General features: G+C 42.1%; 1 protein-coding gene across 2 annotated transcripts in view; it reads left to right on the top strand.

Annotated features, from left to right (window-relative positions):
- Positions 1-22,624, top strand: part of MBTPS1 (membrane bound transcription factor peptidase, site 1) — a 57,971-nt gene that overhangs the window by 17,167 nt on the left and 18,180 nt on the right. For both annotated transcript variants that reach the window (XM_066636903.1, XM_066636904.1), the window contains exons 8-18: positions 856-923; positions 2,095-2,197; positions 4,101-4,252; positions 7,338-7,499; positions 9,320-9,464; positions 9,946-10,134; positions 12,115-12,287; positions 13,127-13,242; positions 13,958-14,114; positions 15,155-15,279; positions 19,383-19,460. In XM_066636903.1, coding sequence (XP_066493000.1) covers positions 856-923; positions 2,095-2,197; positions 4,101-4,252; positions 7,338-7,499; positions 9,320-9,464; positions 9,946-10,134; positions 12,115-12,287; positions 13,127-13,242; positions 13,958-14,114; positions 15,155-15,279; positions 19,383-19,460 — 1,468 coding nt within the window. The remainder of the gene's footprint in view (positions 1-855; positions 924-2,094; positions 2,198-4,100; positions 4,253-7,337; positions 7,500-9,319; positions 9,465-9,945; positions 10,135-12,114; positions 12,288-13,126; positions 13,243-13,957; positions 14,115-15,154; positions 15,280-19,382; positions 19,461-22,624) is intronic.

Raw genomic sequence — 22,624 nt, 5'->3', positions numbered from 1 at the left:
CTGTAAGCTCTCAGTTCAAATCCTGCCTCTGCCCTGGAGGTGGTTTTTAAGCATACTGCTTTCTCACAACTTCAGCCCCCTCCCATCTATCATTTGGGGTTAGCAACACTGAGCTAACTTACAAGGCTGGTGAGGGATTACTGAGACCACGTGTGAAGTGGGCTTTAAATTCCAATTTGTTACTTTTAATATGCTTAGTACTATGGATAAATTTACTGCAAAGGCTGAGAGAAAGATTGAAAACTGTATCAGTAAAACAGTCCTCGAAATGGGTATCACACAGGTAACAAGGGGTGGGCACTTGACTTGGGTTGACTTGAATCACACTAAGCGGCTGTTTTTTACTATTTAAGTTGACTCAAGTCGTGGATGTCACTGACCCTGACTCAACTTGCAGCTCGGGGACAGTGGCTTGAAAAAAGTGTCTGGACTCAAAATGACTTGAATTCCTAACTCTTTAGTGTGTGTTTGTGTCTGTGTTCTTGCTTCCTCACACACCCCACCACCACATTCCTTTTTTTCTGTGCATTTTTGCTCAAGGACTCTGTGGTCTGGGTAGAGGACTGCATTTTTGCAACTTTGGGCGCCGCTGCTCTAAATGAATCAGACCATGACTCAAAGAACTTGAAACTTGAAATTTTTTCAAGTCAAGTCGTGACAGGTGCATGCTATGACTTGTGAATCAAGTTGCGGGGTTGGTGACTTGTGCTTAGTGACTTGGGCACATCTCTGTAGGTAACATATTCTATAATGGCAAATTGAAGAGAGTGGACAAAATATATGTGGAGAACTCCTTTTCTCTGCTTAAGATTGCAGCTTGGTGCAATATTTTCAAAACTCTGAATTAATTTTTAGGTATGGGAGCTGACAGCTAACAATGTGATAATGGTCTCTGCTATTGGAAATGATGGCCCTTTATATGGGTAAGTAATTTCACGGCACTTGTGCCATGTGTTTAACAGGGGAAGGTGGGATAAACCACATTGAAGTTAATAAGTAAGCTTTTAACCAATTATGTGTTTTTTCCAAATAATCTGTAGGAGCTTACTTAAGCTTTTTTAATTTTTTGAAAGTTTTTTTAATGTGGCTTTTTATGGCTCAAAGCAGCTTACAACATAAAACGTAATTTAAAATAGCTAAAACAAAATAAAATAGTGAAAACATTAAAAATACAATATAATAATTGGTATTTTAAAACCTACTAAAACAATAGCATAGGAGCAGTTTATTAATAAAGAATGCTAAAAGCATTATTAATCAAAGGTTAATAACTAGTGGCTATAATTCTATAGTTATATAGAAAAAATATAGTTTTTCTTTTAGACATAAAGGTAATTTTCTTTTTTTCTCCCCTGAGAGAGGACTTGGCGAGGTTGCTCTGTCTGATTTTCTCCTCTCTCCAGGACATGAAAGTTAGAGCTCACATTATGGTATTCATGTGGAATGGGTACAGCTATAGTACTGTTTTGTTATAGCACTCTTTGTCAGGGTGTAATTTTTACACACTCATACAAAAGAAAAGGGCTAAAATCCATAAAACCATTTAAAGGTTAGTTGCAGAACAGAACAGCTGCCTGCATTGTGCTTTCAGCCAGCGGAAGTTGTGTATTCTGGCTAGTCTGGGGCCAATTACTTGTAACCAGGAGATGCTTTGGGAAGGGAAACGTTGATAGGGCAGATTATCCTAAAATGCCTTCTTCCGCAAGAAACCTCTAGTTCCCAAGGATGTGTCTCAGTCTGGCTCATCCTCCCAGGGAAAGCTCTTTCCATCATCTTCCACCTCTACCTTGTAGGGGGAGTGATGGCAGCAATGATCAGTTGTGCAGCAGGCTTAAACACAACACATTGGTGACTACAGTACTGTGAACAGATCTACAATAGAACAGTGTTATAATTACCTCCTATAGCACTGTTTCACGCAGCTCTCTGTTTTCCAGGAACATATCCTCCCTGTTACTGGAAATATTGGCATGGATGGAAATAATTTGGTTTTGTAGGATATGCAAACCAACTCTCTGTGTTTCATTTGTTTTGTAAGCCTGTTCCTTTTCAAATATTCTGTTTTGTTTTTCTGTTGTTAAATGCTTGTTTCAGCACCCTCAACAATCCTGCTGACCAAATGGATGTGATTGGAGTAGGTGGCATTGACTTTGAAGATAACATTGCTCGGTTCTCATCAAGGGGAATGACCACTTGGGTAAGCATCTTCACAAATATTTATTGGAATAATTTTAAAAGTATGTGTGTTTTAAATCATAACATAATTTTTTTTACTGATTTCTACGACTGCTAAATTAAGCCTCACTCAGCTAAATCGGTTACTTCTAAGTTCTAAGCCCAAACCTGAACTGTCTGATAGAAATATGAGTTCTTACCATTTGGTGCTGTGGAACTTGGGGTTCAACCAGCAAACAAGTTGGAATAACACAATTGATTTAGATTAAATTTTGTTCTGTTTTGCTGACTTCCCTGCTTTTGAATCTCCGGGATGGGTTATTGATAAATAAATGAATGCAGCATCAAATATGTTCTAAAAATTTGAATTAAAAGCATATCATAATCATTGTATGTGGTTAAGGTCTGTATTTATGTGTGACAAAGATCTATCATTATGGGGAAAAACATTGTTACTGCAAGGACTGCTCGGGGCCCTGTGTCTGTAGACCCTCTGTGCATATGTGTAAACCAGCTGTCATGTCAGTAATTGGAATATTCAATATTGGGGAAAGATTTTCCTTAGTTGTACTACAGTTCTCAGATGCAGTACTTACTTTTCCCCATAGAGGTGAATGGCAGCCATTTGGTTCATATGAGAAACTCTAGGGGTGCATTAAGGATACTACTGGGGTGTGGACAAAAGCCACTCCTTGCCTATGGCGTTCCCAGCTTGATGATCAGAATGGGACTGTGCAGCTCCCACTGTCCCAACTAGATTCTGTTGCAGTCAAAAGGTGATGAAAAGATGAAAAATGGCCTTTAAATTTGGTCTACTGCTGATTTTTGTCATTTGGTTTTACAATATGACTGTCTGCATTTACTGCAGTTTTCAGCTCTCATGCTTTTTCTTAGCTGTATATTAATGCATTTATTTGTAAATATTTATTTATTTAAACAATTTATATCCCCACCCTGTAAGCCAGGGCAGCTGGCAATACTGATTAAAAAAAATAAAAAGTAAAGGGTAAAAGCCAGCATACAATGTCATCAAACTACAGGAAATGCAGCAGCAAGCAATAATTAGAAAGCATCTAAAAAACCAACAGCATATGCACTCCAAATAAATGAAACAAAACAAGAGCCAGAATAAGGTGGAGAGGCCAACTGAAATGTTGCTGTCGTCCCAGCAGTAATAAACTGACTCTGAGCACAGTCCTAAACTCTGCAGCTACTGCACTGGTGGAAGGTGTTGCAAATGTGCCGTAAGGCACGCTGCAACTCTGTGCGAGTGAGCAGCGACGGTAGAGCGGCCTGCACCTGCAGCGCAGCCTACGCCACCCTGCCAGTGCTGCATTTGGAGCCCTGACAGGTACGGTGTTGTGGGGGCCTTTCAGGTGGGGAAGGGCAGAATGGGTTGGATCAAGCCTGGGGAGACCAGGCTCAATGGAGCAGTCCACCTCCGTATCCTAACTCCCTTCCCAGGCCAGGCTGGAACTTCTGCCAGCTAAATAGCTGATGGAGACCCGAGTAGTCCCATAGACTTCTTGGAGTAAGGGGAGCTTTACTTGGAGTAAGGGAAAAAATATCCCCTTATCCCAAGGAGAACTCCAGCCAGCTCCCAACTAGTGCAGTGTACAGCACAGGGAAGACAGCTTGGCTCCACCAATGCTAGTTAAAATTGGACTGCCTGTAGAATAATTCCAGTCTTTTGGTGCAAGGAAAACAAGCTTCTTGCTTTTTTCTCATAGATGCATGAGGACATTTTTGGCAGTGGTCTGTCTTGTTGCCAAGTGTGCAAGGATCCAGTGGGAAGCCTCAGCTGTGGTCAGAAATTGAAAGATTGTATCCAGTGTTGGGAGTGTAAAAGGGCAAGGAGATTGTGCCTTTTTTATTAGGGGTTATTTTGGTATACTATTATTTTAGTCTTTTGCTTTCTTCCCAAGGAACTACCTGGAGGTTATGGCAGAGTCAAGCCTGACATTGTTACGTATGGCTCTGGAGTGAGAGGCTCTGGAATGAAGGGTGGTTGCCGATCCCTCTCTGGGACCAGTGTGGCCTCCCCTGTAGTGGCAGGTGCTGTCACACTGCTAGTAAGGTAAGTGCTCAGTGTGAAAGCAACTACAGGTGCAGCCTATTTATCCACGGATTTTTTATCTGCAGATTTATCTCAACAAGAATGGGGTGAGGGAACTGAAAGTCACACATACCTTTGCCCTGCGCTGGCATCTCGCTCCATTTCCAGGCAGCCCAAAACACTGCAAATAGGCTCTGCCTTGCCCAGGCAGGGAAATAGCCCTGGAGCCCTGGAAGAGGTTCCCCTTGCAAGGAACATTAACATTCCTGGAGCCCCTCAGTCAGCAAAGAGGCTGAAGAGGGGAAGGGGGGCCCAAAAATCTCTGTAGCCAGAACATGTACAGCAAGATGGAGCTCGCTCTCTCACTCACTCACACTTACACAGGGGCAGGTGTGGTAGCAACAGAGGGGATTGCTTTAAAAAACCCAGGGAGTGTTTGCCAAATTCCCCCCCCCATTGAGATGGTGCAGGCAATCACCAACACAGGCACCCCCCCCCCCCATGGTGCAAGCTGTCACGCACACAAGCAAGCCTTCCCACCAAGCAAAGCATGAGATAAGCCTACAATCCTCTCCACACTTTCCTGGGAGTAAGCCCCATTGACTACAATGGGGCTTACTTCTGAGTAGAAACGCATAGGGCTGAACTCTTAAAAGATCAGCATCCCAACTGTGAAAGAAGCCAGGCAGCTGGCAATGGGGAGAGCTGAGTATGGAGTGGAGTGGAGGGGAGGGGAGGGGATTGATAACAGCTGCTTCAGTTTCCTTCCATCTGGAAGTGTCAGGCTGCAGTGTATTTGTGTAACTCTATGGAATTTAGCACAACACAATTTTTATTAATCGCGCTGAGTCACGGAACGGAACCAACGCGGATAAATCGGCTCCACCTGTACCAGGCATCTTTAATAATGGTCTAATGCAGTGATTTTCATCCACTGTGCTATGACACATTGGTGTGCCACAGGAGTTTGGGGGAGGGATTTTTATTAGTAGGGCTATTGGGGGATGTGAGCTCCCCACCAGCAGTGCTGCGCACCTGGTCAGTGGTCAAAAAACTGATGGTGTGCCTTGACAGTTTTAGCATCCTGTCAGTGTGCCATGAGATGAAAAATTGCTATTCTGTTGGTTTATGATCAATAAGTTTCAAGAAATGGTTATGTGTGCCTGGAGAAGTTGTTTTGGAACTAGAACATACTTCAGAATTTCAAAGGAAACTTGAGTTTTGAAAGCAATAAATTATACTTAGCCCTTCTTAAGTATTCAAACTACTTTACCTACATTACAACAACAAACCTTAAACATGCCTATGAAGTAGATCAGTGCCTGTCATACAGATCTAAGGCTGCTTGTGGCTTGTTTAACGCCATACAGAGAGTTAGGCTATACACATTTACCTAGAAGTAAACCCATTGAACAAGGTTGGGCTTACTTCTGAGTAGACATGCATCATATTTTGTGGCTGAGATGAGATTTGAGCTGGGGATATCCTGGCTCATAATCATAGTTATTATTATTAAGAATATTTATATACAGCTTTTCAACAAAATATAATTTACAAAGTGGTTTACTGAGCAAAATAAATGGTTCCCTGTCCCCAAAAGGCTCACAGTCTGAAAAACTTGTTCACACTCTGCTGGTTTCAAAATACAAAATGGTGTTAGCTTTGTCAGTTTCAAGGAATTGAAACCTAAGGTATAAGAGTGCTAGATTAGACCAATGAAATCTTGCTTGTTCTGTTTTGCAGTTTGAAGTTTACTGTCTGAATTAAGCCACTCTTTTCTGGTTTGTCCCATGAAAATATCCATGTTCGTATTCTTTACTTTTACTGTATTATAGTATTTATTGCACAATCCTATGCATAGCTATTCAGAAGTAAGTTACCATTGTTCATTAAGTTACCATTGTAGAACTTACTCACAGATAAGTGCATACTGCCTAGGTTTGCAGCCTTATTCCTTCTATGACTACGATTTTTTTACTAGAACAAACTAATAAAAACATCTATTCCCTTATGTGAAGATCTCAGTTTTATTCAGATAATGGGAGATTTCTCTGTTGTCCTGGATGGCAAAATATTTCTATGCAGTGGACTTGCATTACCTGTGGGTCTGACACCTGCAGATTTCACCATCTGCAGATGCAGCAAATGTGGGGGGAGGGGTCCCCTTTTAAAAGTGAAAATCAGTAAGAAAGTAGCCCTCCCTACCTTCATGCTACAAAACTGTGCCACCTGCAGGGCAGTCTTCTGCAATCCTGTAAGCTCTTCTGGGTCACGCAGTGCATTCGGGGGGGGGGGAGCCAGAGCTAAGGGAGGAGTTTGCACAACCTCCAGAAGTGGCTTCCAAGTCTGCTCTGCAGCCCTGCAAATAGCCCAGTTTTGTGGCATGAAGGTAGGGAAGGCTGTTTTCCTACTGATTTTTACTTTTTTGAAACGTTTCTAAAAGGGCCTCCAGTATCCATGGATGTTGGTATCCTGACAGGTGGGACTGAACCCCTGTGATACTGAGGGACCACTGCAGAGGTTCCCAAACTGGGGCATCGAAATGCCCCAGCCAGAGAAACTCTGTCCTTACCTGTTTAGGTATGTTTACACTTACCTAAGCTTGCACTGGTCTTCGGGGGGCCGGGAGCTTCTGCAGGGGTCCCCAAGCCTCGTAAAATCTAAAAGTAAAGATCGAGACCCAGTTTTTGATTGGGAAATGGGAAGTGGGTCGCAGTCTTTATTTTTAGATTCTACAAGGCTTGGGGAGCCTTGAATGCTGAACGTAGTGGTATTGACTTATGTGTAAAGAAACAGTATTGTGGTGCTAAAGCAGAAATTGTCTGCCCCTCCTGTGAAAGCTACGTACAACTAGGTAGATGGAGTCTCGTTGACATCAGTGAATCTTTTCTGGGGTACTAAAGGCAGAAACTTTGACATTTCCTTTGACTGAGAGAAGATACTTTATTATGCAAATGTCTACAGCGTTAAACTCAATAAAATAATGAATTTCTGGTTGTAAAATGAATGATTTAAATAAGTGTATGTTTGTTTAACACTTTAACAGCATTGTCTCACTACAGTGCCTGTTCAGTGATATAACATTACAACACTACAACTATTTTAGCACAGTTCCAAAGCGTGAAATGGTGAATCCAGCGAGCATGAAACAGGCTCTGATTGCATCGGCTCGACGGCTTCCAGGAGTCAACATGTTTGAGCAAGGGCATGGCAAGCTGGATCTCCTCAGAGCTTATCAGATTCTCAACAGCTATAAACCACAGGCCAGGTGAGCTTTTAGTATTTTCTACATGGCCCTCTGCAGTGTTTTCAAGGTGATAACTTAAAATGGTCTCCTGCTTGATCTAACTGAATGGCTATTATTATTTTAATTTATGTATCACTTTTCAGCAAAAGTTTCCAAAGCAGTTAGCAAAGCAAAATAAATGAAAAGATGCTTCCCTTTCCCAAAAAGGATGCATAATCTAAAAAGAAGCAAAAGACATTAGCAAATAGCTGCTAGAAAAGATGCTATAGGGCAAAGAAGGGGAGTTGTGGTTGAGAGGGGAAATTTTGCTACTCTTCATAAGGACTTTGATTTCAAAAAATACATGAAAAGGTTTGTTAATACTGTATGTTATGTTAGGCGTTAATATCTTTCTTCTCAATTACAAAAGTGATAGTCAAGGCAGCTTACAACAGTTAAAAAACAAACAAAACTTCAGTTTAAAATAATAGCCATCACAGTTAAAGCATGGAAACAGAATTATTGCAGGATAACATCAACAGCATCTAGAGACTGAAAGCTCACCATCTTTAATGAGGACTGAACTAAATGTGCTTCTCCAGAGGAGGAGTCTGGGGTTCAGAGCCTGGCTGTGACTGCAGAGAAGGCTCTCTCCCTGATTCCAGCCAAACACTGTCTGATGTTGAAGGCACACAGGAGGGCCTCTCTGCTGATTGTAGCAAGTGCGCAGGTTCATATGGTCAAAGATAGTAGGTCTCCTGTGATTTTCCATTAATAATATTTTACAGTGTTTCTTAGCTGCTCAATCCTGTACATATCTTCTCAGAAATAAGTCCCATTGAGTTCAGTGGGACTTACCTTCAGGTGAGTGTTTATAGGATTGCAATATTAGCCAGCTTGGCAAAATTCTGAAACAGAGGGATTAGGGCATTTTAATAGTTTTCCATTATGCTCTAGGTTCTGTATAACTTGCCTAGCTATTGTTCGGAACGACAATAGGTACAAAAAATTTTTTTACCCAGTGTGTGATTAGGAGTGTGGAACTGCTTGCCACTGGATTTGGTGATGGCATCTGGTCTAGATGCCTTTAAAAGGAGATTGGGCAGATTCATGGAGGACTAGTCCAACACAGGTTATAAGCCATAATGGGTATGTGCAACCTCTTGGTTTAGAAGTGGGCTACTTCAGAATGCCAGATGCAGTGGAGTTGTACCAGGATGCAGGTCTCTTGTTGTCTTGTGTGCTCCCTGGGGCATCTGGTGGGCCACTGTGAGAGACAGGAAGCTGGACTGGATGGGCCTTTGGCTTGATCCAGTGGGGCCCTTGTTATGTTCTTATGACTCCAGACTGTATTCTGGGGCCAAAAGTGTATTTTACTGCACAAGCTAACTGCCTGACAAAGGATCAGATTCTGGAATCACCTTGCTGCCTTTGAGAGATAGACTTCCCAGTTACAGAGCCCATAACTGCAGGCTGTGATCCAGGGCGCTGCATGTAACACTCCAAACGAGAATTTTAGTCTTAATGTGTAATGTTTGTTCTCTCCCCCCCCCCCCCATATGTACAACTTGGAGAGCGTTCTTTTCCAAATGAAACTCTTGGCACAGGGAGGGGGCAAGAAGACCCCCCCTATCAAGTACCTATTCCTGTTCAAAAGATCTCCTTTTTTTCTACCTGTGTTAATATTCTTTCCAAGACTTTTAAAATTCAAAGTGATAAGAGCATCTTTGAGTCTTCCTGGGGTGTGTGCCAAGCTTGCTTTTTATTTCTCGAACCAGAGGTTCACTGAAGAGGAACAAAGCAGCTGTGTATATCATTGCTGTTTTTGAATACCTTTCTATGTATTCTTTTCATGTGCTTAGCTTAAGTCCCAGCTACATTGACTTGACGGAATGCCCTTATATGTGGCCCTATTGCTCCCAACCCATCTATTATGGAGGAATGCCAACCATTGTGAATGTCACCATCCTGAATGGAATGGGGGTCACAGGAAGAATAGTAGACAAGGTAGGATTTGAAAGAGCTGAGACTGAAGAGTTCTTCTTATTTTCTTCACTAGGCTGGATGTTTGGGAAGACGTGCAGACTGGTCCTAACCATGTTTATTCAAATTAGAAATCATTCCTAACAATCCCACTGAATTTGATCCATTTGTCTCTTTTCAGTTGGAAACCCAATTACATAAAGTACTAAAAACGAAAGCTTTTGTCAAATTTTGTTTGAGAAGCTTGTCCATCTGCTGCCAGTAAAAACTGTAAGAGTATAAGAAAAGCCATTCCATTGCTTTCCACAAGAGCATATGTGTCAAAATATAGTTAAGAGTTCCTGACAGAGTGACTGCATTGCTCTCTGCCCCATATCTCAACCTCCAAGTTTCTATTAAAAAGGGCTTGGAACCACCCAGTTGCATGCATAGAGGGCTGTTTTGTAATGCTGTTAGAATCCCCAGTTGCTCCGTGTTTTAATGGTGTTTGTTTTCTGCTCTGCAGCCTGACTGGCAGCCCTATTTGCCACAGAATGGAGATTACATTGAGGTGGCCTTCTCATATTCCCCTGTCTTGTGGCCTTGGTCAGGGTATCTAGCAATTTCGATCTCTGTAGCAAAGAAAGCGGCCTCTTGGGAGGGCCTTGCTCAGGGACACGTCATGATCACCATTTCCTCCCCTGCAGAAAACGAAGTATGTCCTATTTTTTTTACTGCTGTTTTGTATATGCTTGCCTGGTGCTGTGTACTGTGGAAGTCATTTGACCCGATAAAACCTGCATCAGTTTGCCTTGGTTCAGGCAGTCATTGATACTGTGGAACAAAACTACTGCTGAGAGGGGAGCCTGCCCTGCTGATACTCATCTAGTATTCTTTATTGCTATTGCTCTCAGGGAGCAGAACATGACAATTGGATTGAGAAACTTTGCAATTAAAGATCAAAAGTTTTTCTCACCAGTTCTGAAGAATAAGATTGTACAATAACAATCTGAACATCTGATTGTTGCTTCACTGCCTGGGAATCTGCTTCTTCTGCAGATACAAGCTTTGGGAAATGCTATAAGAACATATGCTGAGTTTCCAGTGTGGTTGTTTTTAAAAAAAGTTGTTTTTAACCCAGGGCAAATTAGAATTGAAATCTGAATATTATGTTCTTGCTCACCCAGCATATTGGTGTAAACCATGAACAGTAATGCTTGTTCAACCAGCATCTCTGCTTCGGATAGAGATGCCAGTTAAATGCAGGGGTTTGCTTAACAAAAAGTCAGTTAAACAATCTACCTGCCTTCTTGCCTCCTTTCACGCTGAGCTCTTTTTCACACTTACCTACCTTACTGGCTCCCTCTGTGCTACCACTTCATCTTCTACCAAGGTGCTCTAGGAATGGAGATTTCTAGAATACCTCCACCCCTGAAGTACCCTGGGGGAGGACCAAGTGGCAGCACAGAGGGAACCCTGTAAGGTAGGTGAGTGTGAGAAGGGGCTTGGAAGGGGTGGGGAAAGTGAAACTTTCATTATACACCAGATAATTTGGTTTGTACTGTATTATTTGTTTATGAATCATATGTACTTGAAAAATTAGTACCAACAGAGTTTTAAAATCTAAGCCCACATTGTTCCTTAGGTTCTTTAATTGTTCTTCCTTCAGGGTCCTTTAGGAGTCATAGATTATTCTGTGCCTGTGAAATTGATGTGACCACTCTTGAGCTCTTGTGATATGATGGGCTGGTAACTAAAGCAGCAATCTTAAGAGGAAAGCAGTTTCTGATTAAAATGGCAGTAGACAAATGCTTACATAGCAGGCCTCTAGGTATTTCAGAATCAGTTTGTTACGTAAGTAGTCATGAGACATTCACAAGAGTAGCTCTTTGATAGCACTGAGACCCCTTGATTAGGACACTGTATAACATAATTCATTCTCCATTTCTAATTAGTATATTAATTTTATTTTATTTATATCCATATCACAAGTTTCCTAGGTGTAAATTAGAATAGTAAAATCTAAATTTTTACTTCCTTGCATAAATATAATAAATCATAGAATTAGGACAACTATTTCTAGAAATTGTGAACTTTTAGTTGAAAAGTGGTATATAAATACTGTTAATAATAATAATAATAATAGGACAGTAGCATCCATCTTACATCTTACTGGGATCCAAAGAACAACATTAGCAGACACAGCTACTTAGATCCCCCCATATCCAGATTGTTGTTCAAATGTTTTTTGTAAGTTCCCTGCGTTTCAAAAGTAGTAAGCTCTGCAGTGTTTGAGAAGAAACATGCCCCCCCCCCCGGGCATTCAGAACTGATGACATGGTTCTTTGGAATACCAGCTGTATTGTTTTCTGTAATATTTTTCCTTTTGCCCAAGGAGACTGGAGTAGTATCTTAGTTTTAAAACTATCTTGTAAGGTGGATCAGATTGAGAATTTCTTGGCCAGTAAACTTCATAGCTAAGAGCAGGCTTGAACCTGGCGTTTCTGATCTTCAAGTCATTGCATCATGGTGTAATATTGGAGACTCTGAAGGAAGGGGTTGAGCGGAATGCAATGTATTTGATTGGCTTTTGAAATCCAAGTACTGTGTCAATAGTGAAGTGTGCTTGTAGATTCTGTTTTGGAAAATAATTAATGATGCTTAGAGATTTTTGTTTTGTATCCATTTCTCTCAGTCAAAAGCTGGTGCTGGACAGACTTCAACTGTGAAACTCCCAGTGAAAGTGAAAGTTATACCGACCCCTCCTCGTAGTAAGCGAGTCCTGTGGGATCAGTATCACAATCTCCGCTATCCACCAGGATATTTCCCGAGGGATAATTTGAGGATGAAAAACGATCCTTTAGATTGGTGTGTACTTTTATTTTAATGTAACCTTGGATATTTTTGCACAGCTACTTTAATAACCCAGAAAGTACAATTCTGTCCACAACATAATGTGAGATTGTGACACATTTTCTATAACCCTAGGAGAAACTATAAACTATTTGATGATGCTCCTAAGTATGTGATTCCTTCAAAAATTAAAATGCTAACCTGGCTAAGAAAGAAAAAAAGTTCGTATGGTTAGGGATCAAATACATAAATACGTAAGTCCCAAAATTTGCTGAGTAGGTTAAAAAAACACCTTTTTAAAGGTTTAAATGGTTTTCAAATTTGCATTCAATTTCCAAAGTATACTAAACATCAAATCTATTCAGAATTTTGTTCATCTCCAGGATAGATCAGAATTTAGAGCATGTAGAAAACTCTGCATTTGTCTGGTTTAGAGCAAGCTAGTTTTATTTTGTGAACTTACAAAAATGTTATTTTTTCGTGCTGTTCTTTGGCATTCTGAGCTTGGCCTCATCCATTTTTAGCTGAAGACATTGCTGAATTTTCTGTTTTTGTTGCTGGCTACTCCAGTATAGGGATAGTTCCATATTGGAGTAATATGTATTAACAAATATTTATAATTAACATGAACAAATATTTGTAATTAATATTCCTTTTACAGAGGGATTTCAAACACTTCTCCAGATCCCCCTCTTGGCTTAGTAGCACTTTTATGCTAAAATGTGCCCAGACCTCTGTACAGCTTGTTGAGTATGAAAGACAGAATGTGCAGCCTTTGCAGGAGCAAGACAGAGAACACTCCATATAAAATGCGTTATAGTTCCCTGTTTGTAAAGCAAAAATTGTCGTTTTAGGAATGGTGACCACATCCACACAAACTTCAGGGATATGTACCAACATCTGAGAAGCATGGGGTATTTCGTTGAAGTTCTTGGGTCACCATTTACATGCTTTGATGCCAGTCAGTATGGTGAGTAACTGGGCTGATGAAACATAAGGGCTAACAGTGCACTTTGGTGCACATCTACTCAGAAGTAAGTCCCATTTGGTTCAGTGGGACTTACTTCCTGGTAAGTGTGCATAGGATTGCACCTAAAATGCTGAGCTGCCAGTTGTAACTTCCCTGCTTTTAATCTCAACTTGGTTATGAAATGGTGGCCTTAGGCAGGCCTCAGGCCCTCAGTCTCCTCCATCTGCAATATAGGAACAATAATCCTTCTAGGGTTTTTGTAAGGATAACCCTCACTTTGTACATTCAGAAAAACTGTACAGCTTATGACACAATACATGGGGTGGCCTTAAAGATGTCACAGGATTTGGGGGGGAGGCGTGGTTTGCTGTGTGTGTATAACCTGGTTACTCAGCTGTATTTAATATTTGTGAACATTGTGTGTTGGGGGATCAGCAGTTGGCAGCCCTCAAGGAATATCGTGATCCCCCATGTTGCCAATACAGAAGCAAAAGGATTTGTTTGAAGGGAGTGGCAGTTGTGGCTATGGGACTGGCTGTCAGTTTATGGGACAGAAGTGTGAGGAATACCCTTTGGCTGAGGCCAAAGCAAAGCTCAAGACTTCCTCTCCCCTCCTTCCATGCATTATGTAAATATCTGATCACTTTTGTAGAAGCAAGTAGTGTCAGAATGCTCTTGGCTCATGCTTCAAAACTCTGAATTGCCTTACTCTCAGGAACCTTATTGATGGTTGACAGTGAGGAAGAGTATTTCCCAGAAGAAATCACTAAACTGAGGAGGGACATTGATAATGGGCTCTCATTGGTAGTATTCAGTGACTGGTACAACACTTCAGTGATGAGGAAAGTCAAGTTTTATGATGAAAACACAAGGTATGTGAATTTGGGAAACTCTGCAAGCCATTGGCGTGTCTAAGGCCATTGACCTTCTGGCAGTTTCTGAATTAACTAGACAAGGGGACATTGTATGGGATAATGAAGATAAATTCCTGTAGTTGTATCATAACCACTTTTAAATAAAGGCTTCTGTTAGGGTAAGTCTTGCTTCACTAACCTTTTAGAATTCTATGAAAAGGTCAGTAGGCATGTGGATGTTGGCGAACCCGTGGATATTGTATATCTGAATAATCAGAAGGCGGCTGCTGAGAAAACTCCATAGTCAGGGAATAAGAGGGCAGGTCTTCTCATGGGTTAGGAACTTGTGGAAGATAAAGAAACAAAGAATGGGTCTCAATGGTCAATACTCACAATGGAGTGAATACTTGGAATCTCTTTGTCCCTTTGGCAAATAGCATACATTGAAGAGTCCTGTGGTGTGCATTCTATTGACTGTTTTGACTTTAAAAAGTGAGTGAAAGAATAGAAAACAAAGCTTTCTAAAACTAATTTAAGCTGGAATTTTTAAAAGTGCCAAAGGGAACTATCCTTAAAGTCCAGTGATTCTCAAAGTATAGTCCATGGAGTGATTGCCCATCTGTGAGCCATCACTGGCTGCCAGTCCATGGCATTCCTCCTTGCAATTCCTTCCTCCAGCTTCTCTGAGTCTCCCAAGGCTTGCTGAGCAACTTTGACACATGCCGAGCATCACAGGAGACTGAGAAGCTGGAAAAAGGAAGCAGGAAAGACCATGTGCCACGAACTGGTACTATATAGAGTGCCAGTCTGTGGCACTTTGGGAAAAAAATTGCTGGCCCACAAATAGAGTCAACCAGTAGTAAATGTGGCTAGGTTTTTGTTAGGCCTTTGTGCAAATCTGAGACTTTGGTCTGGAGAGGATTTTCCTTCAAGATAAACTTGAGCTCGCTGGATATCTCAGCATGGGCATTAGGCATGGAGGAATTGTACTGGCCACAGAAGAAATGGTAGGGTTTTCTGGCCTGTAGTAAACCTGTGTTATGCTGCTGTTTTTGTAGGCAGTGGTGGATGCCCGATACTGGAGGAGCTAATATTCCAGCTCTGAACGATCTTCTCTCGGTCTGGGGCATGGCTTTCAGTGATGGGCTGTATGAAGGGGATTTTACCATGGCAGGCCATGAAAGTAAGTAAATGAGACACATCAGTATCAGTACTTAACTGCTGAGGCCAGTTGTACACAAGCAGGCCTTATGTGTAAAACTGCTTCTGGGATGTACCGCTGCAGGTGGGGGTGGGGGGGCGGATTGCACAATTGGTTTTTGTATTTAGTAAGTTGATTCAAGTGTGTTGTAAGAAGAGCAAGGTTTAAATGATTAAATGCTCCTCCAAGTCAAAGATGCTCTGCATGGGCAACAGTTAGCTGTTGGGGAGACAGCATCTCAGTTTAGCATCTAGGTGCAGAAGGACCCTGACGAGGAGAAAAACTCCCCCACTTGCAAGCTGAAGCAGTGTAGTCCAGGAACAGCTTTACCATGTGATCCACTGTCTAGGCTGGGATTGGCCAACTCAGTATCCAGGGGGAAGTGATGGCTTTGGTGGTGTTGCTGTCATTGCATTTTATTCTAAAGCCCCTAAATGTACTAGGCATTGTGTAATTCCTTCATCAAATGCTGTTCCCATTCAAAAGGTGGGTTCATATGGCTGCCACTTTTCTTCTGTCACTATTGCTTTTTAGTTACTATGCATTGGCATTAAGCTGCATGTCAGGGTCTTAAGCAAAGTCCTTGTGGTTTGCTGAAAGCATGACATCAAAATCATTACATTTTGGAACATCTGACACTAACAACTTAATTCTCTGCAGATGTATTTCTGTGATGGGTGGGAGAATGAAAGCAGCAGGTGGTTGTCCCTCCCCCCATATTTTTCTAAACCTGGGTGAATGGTGGGTGATCCCTGCAATACCACTGAGCATACAGTGTCAGGTCAGCAGGGGAGGATAGCCCTTGCTTTCCCGATAGCAGAATGGCACGGGAGCATAGGGAGACAGCACAAGAAGCAGGCGATCCCAAATAATAATAATAATAATAATAATAATAATAAACTTTATTTGTATCCCGCCCTTCTCCCTAAAAGGGACCCAGGGCGGCTCACGACATATAAAAACAGTTTTAAAAGCATGAATTAACAAGATAAAAACATATTAAAAACACATTAACAGAGGCCATAAAAACAGTAGTCAGAATAAAGTCAGAATAAAAAGAGCATAAAACAGCAAGTCATGGAGGAATCCAGCCTGTAAAAAACTAAAAGATGTATAAAAAAGTTAAGAAGGCCATGGAATCAGAAGGCTTGTTTAAAGAACAGGGTCTTCAGGCCTCGCCGAAAAAACTCAAGAGAGGGAGCCATTCTCAAGTCAAGGGGAAGGGAGTTCCACAACGTTGGTGCCACTACTGAGAAGGCCCTATTTCTTGCCGCCGCCCCATGAACCTCCTTGGGCGGCGGCACTTGTAAAAAGGCCTTCTCTGATGACCTGAGAGGAGTAGGTGATCTCTAAGATAGCCTGGCCCAGAGCAGTATAGGGCTTTAAAGGTCAAAACCAGCACCTTGAATTGGGCCCGGAAACGATTGGGCAGCCAGTGTAGTCCCCGGAGAAGCGGACTGACCGAGTCAAACCGCCTAGCTCCAGTGACCACACGGGCCGCCGCATTCTGCACTAATTGCAGTTTCCGAACCGTCTTCAGGGGCAGCCCCACATAAAGCATGTTACAATAATCTAACCTCGATGTCACCGTAGCATGGATCACCCAAACAGAGCCAAAGGAGCAGACACAGGCTTGTTTGTTGCAGAAGCAGGTATTGGTAAAGGGGCAGGCAGAAGAGTAGTCAGTCATACGGTCCAGAAGTCAGGGATACAGCAGGTCACAGTCACAAGAAGGCAGTCCAAATCAATACACAAACCAGCAGCACGGCACGTAGAAACTCCACCACAACAACCCACATCAGGAGTCTGTGCTTGCCCCATATATACTGGGGCCAGCCAATCAGAGTAGGGCGACCTCATAGTCACAAGACAGTCTTGTGACCCAGCCTGATTGGCTGTCCAGTGGTGCATTGCACCATTCCTCCATAGCCTGCTCAGCACTCATCTCTCCCCAAGTCACGTGACTCCAACCTGCAGCAGGTGCAGTTGATTGCATCAGCTGTGCTGTTTTGCTGATTGCTTCACACCAGGCCCAGGTATCAGGGCCTCCTGCCACATCCTGGCTAATAACAATCTCAAGCCTGGGATGCCCAAACCTGACATACAGTGTGTCTAATTATGGTAGTTTGTGTTTGATCAGGAAAGGACTATTGGCAGGAATGAAGTGGGACAAGCAAAGGAACTAGAGCAGAGGTGTCAAACATAAGGCCCAGGGTCCTGGAAGCTTTTTATCCATCCCTCAAGCTCAAGCCCTCAGCTGCTGAAAGGGCAGTCCACATGAAAATTGGGCTCTCCCTTATCTTGAAATATGATCAAGATTTGCGTATTTTCATTTGCAGCTAATGAGTTCCCAAGTAAGAAAAAGTGCTTATTTTTGGTTATGGTCTGTTTAATGACATCACTTCCAACCCTCAGCAGGCATCATGAATGCTGTTCGGCCCACTGTATGGAATGAGTTTGACACCCTTGAGCTAGAGAATCTTAGGTAGGGGCACAGGATTTCCAAGGTCTGAGAGAATTCCTTTCAAAAGAAATAAAAAAGAATTACCAATAGCAATGCTACAAAAAAAGAAAAGAAAGTGCACACAACTATATTATAAAATATGTATAGAATCCTATTATTTGACCTTGTAGCATATTGTATAGCAATGAAAAGGGGAGCAAGCAAACCATCAGATTTGATGAAAAATAAAAATTACAAACTAAACAATATATATTTTGTAGTGTCTATTATAATAAACTAGCAGTGTACAAAATTTGTAGCAATGAGAAAACACACTTATATGTCCCCTTGGGGAATACTTTGCATTCCAAAACGCTAAACAGTTTTCCAGTTCCTTGAAATGTTAAACACCGCTTGAAGCCTGCCGGGTCATTCTGTAATTAATGCAGCTATTTTATACATCATCACAACTCATGAAATTTTTTTTGCACCATTCTTCAGTTTGAAGGGGTTCTGAACTTCTCTGTTTCTTTGCCAATGTCCTTTTGTCAGCTACCAGTGAATTGGTGACCAATTATCACTGTCTTTTCTTGCACAGCCACAAACTGTTAAATGAAGTACTTATGGGATAGGGAACAAATAAACTTCTGATAGAACACTACTTACCTACAAAACTTCTGTCTAGCATTTTACTTTCTTTCACAACTCTGCACTGCCTGGATGCTGTGCTAGTAGTGGTAAATTTTGCAAGAGCTTGTCACAAAACCCACATAAGTATGCTTCATTAAGACTATAACAACAAATCAACTTTAAATTTCATTATTAGAGAATATTCTTCTACCACTTATTCTTACTTGGAAATTTGTTGTCATTTGTTTAAAAGATCTACTCATTTCATCACAGACTCTTGGAATGGGTTGCAAATGTTCAGAACAAACATATAAGAATGGAAACATGGCTTTAAAAATATCTCAAATTTAAAAATATGTATTGGAGTACTAGCCTCTGCATATGTTCTCAAAAGTAAGTCCCACTCTGTCCAGTAGGACTCACTCCCAGGTAAATTGCATAGGAATTGCAGCCTTAATGTAACATCAGCTGTATACAGAGTTCCAGGTAGCCTTTGAGAAAGATGATGGCCTAGATGTTAACATATGCCCATGGGCAAACTTCTCAGTTTGCCTTCTGCTGAGCCTGATGCTTCTTCTTGGCTAAGGGTCCCCCTTTGGAAAGGTGCATCAAAAGGTGAGTGCACCTGTTGATAACATGGCTGCATCCGCTACAGAAATAGCCCCAGAGCTCTGTAGCCCGTATTGCCCTTCAAGAATAGTTCTGGTGTTCTTTTAGACCTGGTATTCTTTTATACTGAAGAAAGAATTCTGCTGGGTGCAAATTCTGTTATCACTGTGACACTTTGATAGGAAAAGTTGGATCTAGTAAAGATCTCCCTTGCCCATTGTTAAAAGTCCAGTATTGGAACTTTCTCAGCAGTGGGGATATAGCAATTTGGAGAAGGTAGTGAAGCCATATGTAGGTGGGGTGAGACAGCTGGTTTGAAAGTACCATGTGTATTTTGACTGCATGTTTATATCTAAAATCAGGACTGGTGAATTTATTTACATCATTTTCATTGTATTTTTAGTGAACTTTGCTTCAGGGTGTAGCATTGCCAAGTTTCCAGAAGATGGCGTTGTGATTGCACAGACTTTCAAGGATCAAGGTACAGACTGCATTTCATTTTATGTTGCTCTAGGAAGGCCAGCAGGCAAGCTGTAACTCCCAGCATCCTTCCTAGGAGAGCTCCACACATTCTGACTAGCCTGCGTAGCGAAGCCAAAGTTCTCAGGACCCTGTCCCTGCCTTTCAGCACAATCCTGAGTATGTTTGCTTGCAAGTCAGATTCACTTTGTTCAGTAGGGCTACTTACGATTGTCAAGGAAAGTCCCTCCTATGCAGATTTCCTCAATCATCTCAGCAGTTCTACTGTGCTCTGGAGGAACTTTGAAGTCCATAGCATCTTCAGGGATGATTCCCCCACCCCAAATAACTTTGTAGCCAAAGGAAAGGCTGTGCCTTCAAATCCTGCTGCTGACTACCACTGAAATTGCTGTCATTGCTTTCCTCTGCTGAGTGGAGTTTGAGTGGAGGGGTAGATCTTTCTCATTTTTGTACTGCATAGGGATCGTTCTTTTTTCCCTCTCTCTCAGTTTGAAGCTGGAGAGGAAGATGGGTGCTTTTTCCTTTCTAACTCCATTGATCGTTGCTGTAAGGTTTTGTAAGAACATCGCCCAGGTTGTCCTGCTTGGTTGAATCCTTCTATATATTTGTGAGAAGAACTTCATGCTTTCAAATAAATAACATGTTATTTAAGAACATCTCTACAGGTATAACCTAATTATCCACAAGTTTTTCACCTGAAGTTTTATCTCAGCACAATGAGGAGAACTCTTTCAATTAAAGGAAAAAATTTGTTTAACAGTAGCCTTGTTAGTGCTGGAGAGGGAAACTGACAGACAATCCATCAATCATTCTCTCTCTCAATCATTCGCTTAGAACAGCTTCACTCCAAGGCAGGCAACCCCTCCCTTCCGCCTGAGCACATGGAAGAATGCAAAGTGATTATCACCTCTTTACATTCTTTCCTGTGCTGCCTTCCCAGGGAAGGGAGGGGTCTCTGCCTCCAAGTGAAGTCTTTCTAAGCTAAGTTTCTGGAGAGAGACTGATTGATGGATTGTCTGCATGTTGCCTCTGTCCTGCATTACAAAGATTAAAAAGACTGTTTGTAAATAGCCTTTAACACAGATTTTTGGCATAGTTCTGAGAATAGAACCCTCATGGATAGTGAGACTCAGCCTGTATTTGTCACTCATTTTCTCTGCCCTCATCAGCATCAACCAGTGATGTCAAGCAGTGGTGAGCAACTGAGCCATGACGTGACATGATATCCCAATGTAGAGTAGGCATTGCCAAGCATTGCTAGGGATTGGGAAGAACTCAGCAATTCCAGAAATGTGCAGTTCTGGCCAGTTAGCTGTTGGCCAGAGGAGAATGTTACATTGATGAGCAGCCTAAAATGCTGAAACTTCATTAAACTTGCTGCCTCTTCAAATGAGATTTAGATATTTTTTTATCAGTGGCGTTTAGCAGAACCACCCTGAATATGTTGTCTCCTATCAGAAGTTACAGAAGCACATGTGTGGTAAGGTGCCCCCCTATTTTGAACTGCAGCCTCCAATCCTGCCTCAGAAGCTGCTGCAGAAACTTGCTGGAGTTCAAAAAACAACTTGCACTATGTCATAAGGGGAAAAGGGAGTGACTGTTGAGAAGACAGCTGGGTCTTCTCAACAGTCCGTTTCCCCCCCCCCCCACTCCTTTACATGTGGTTCTTTTCACATGCAACTCTGGAGCAAAGCCTTTATTAGACTTCTCTTCATAATGAAGAGCGGGCGATGCAAGTCTTTTGTGTGTTTAATCTTTCTGCACAAAATGAGCCTGCTAATCTCCTTTCATTTGTACAGCACTGTTAATAAGACTGCTGGCAAAACTAGAATGTTCTAGTCCCATTGAAAAGTTTGTCTTCTTTCACTCACTGCCAGTTGTTTGCCCTTATCGCCCATTGAAACAAAAGGAATAACACTGGCAATTGGGTCACAGTTTATTAGACTTTCCAGTATCATAGAAACCTATTTCAGTTGTGAGTAGCCATTTGCAAAGTTTCTACACTATTGTTGGCATCCTTCAGTCTCGGAAGACTATGGTGTCATGCTCTGAATGGTGGTTTTGGAACAGAGTGTCCTCTCCAGTGCATGAAGCCTGGGTAAAGTAGGTATGGAGGATAGGCTGTTACCCATGCAGCAAATCCCCCCTCTCCACGTCACTGAAATGGTCCAATGGAAAGGCAGAGGCCAATACGGTTGGTTCTAGCGACGTCGCAGGAGTTGCCAGAACGTGACTGTGTTCAGCCATGAACTGTCTCAGGGACTCCGGCTCTGGATTTTGCCTGGAGGTTGACTCCTGAAGCCTTTTCCATAACTGGATGTAGCCACAAGGCAGTGGAGGTTTAGGATCAGAGTTTTCCTTCTCTCAGATGAGCTGCCTTCCCAGGCTGACGAGTCCCATCTACCCAGTGGCTGCTTAGTTGCCTCTTATGACAAGTACAGCCAAACTGAGGGCCTATTCTTATCCCCAGCCCCCAGGGGATTGTAAAATTTGCTTTTACAATAAGGTATTTTATTGTATAAGGTATTTTATAGTACTAAATAAAAGGTAATTGATTGAAAATAATTTATATACCACTTTTTTATTAAAATATTAAAGGGGTTTACAGTAAGCATAACATAAATCACTCAATTAAAACAGTTTGTGCAGCAGGTATCAGCAAGAAGCAGATTTAAATTTTGATTCTATTGCAGTAACAAACTCCAGCTGGGGCTTCCCTTAAAAGATGGTTTGAAGGTGTCCAGATGTGGACTCACCTGTACCCTCTGAAGCAGTGGGGATGGTCTGCAGCAATGTGGACAGGCTGTGGTGATCCTTGCTTCGTTGGGGGCTGTTGAGCACTGTGAATGGCTCCCCCAAGCTGCAGCAGGAATGCTCATCATTGGATGAGACCGCACTATCTGGTATGGCTTTTGCACACATGCAAGAGCCCAAATGTCATGTTCCCACTCTGATGGCCACAATGTATCGAGATCTGGGTCTACCCTGGTCCAGCTCAGCCTGAGTATGAGTGTCATTGATCCTGATTTGGGGGGGGGGGGCAGAGCCTGCTGATGGCCTTCCCATCATCAAAGGTAGCACAGGGGTGCAGATCCAACTGGAACAGGGGTTGAACACAGGGAAGTAGCAGGAAGGGAAGGAAGTGGCAGAGACTTCCATCCCTTG

Source organism: Tiliqua scincoides, chromosome 9, assembly GCF_035046505.1.
Source record: "Tiliqua scincoides isolate rTilSci1 chromosome 9, rTilSci1.hap2, whole genome shotgun sequence".
NCBI classification, from domain to species: Eukaryota; Metazoa; Chordata; class Lepidosauria; order Squamata; family Scincidae; genus Tiliqua; species Tiliqua scincoides.
This window is presented reverse-complemented; position numbering and strand designations above follow the sequence as displayed.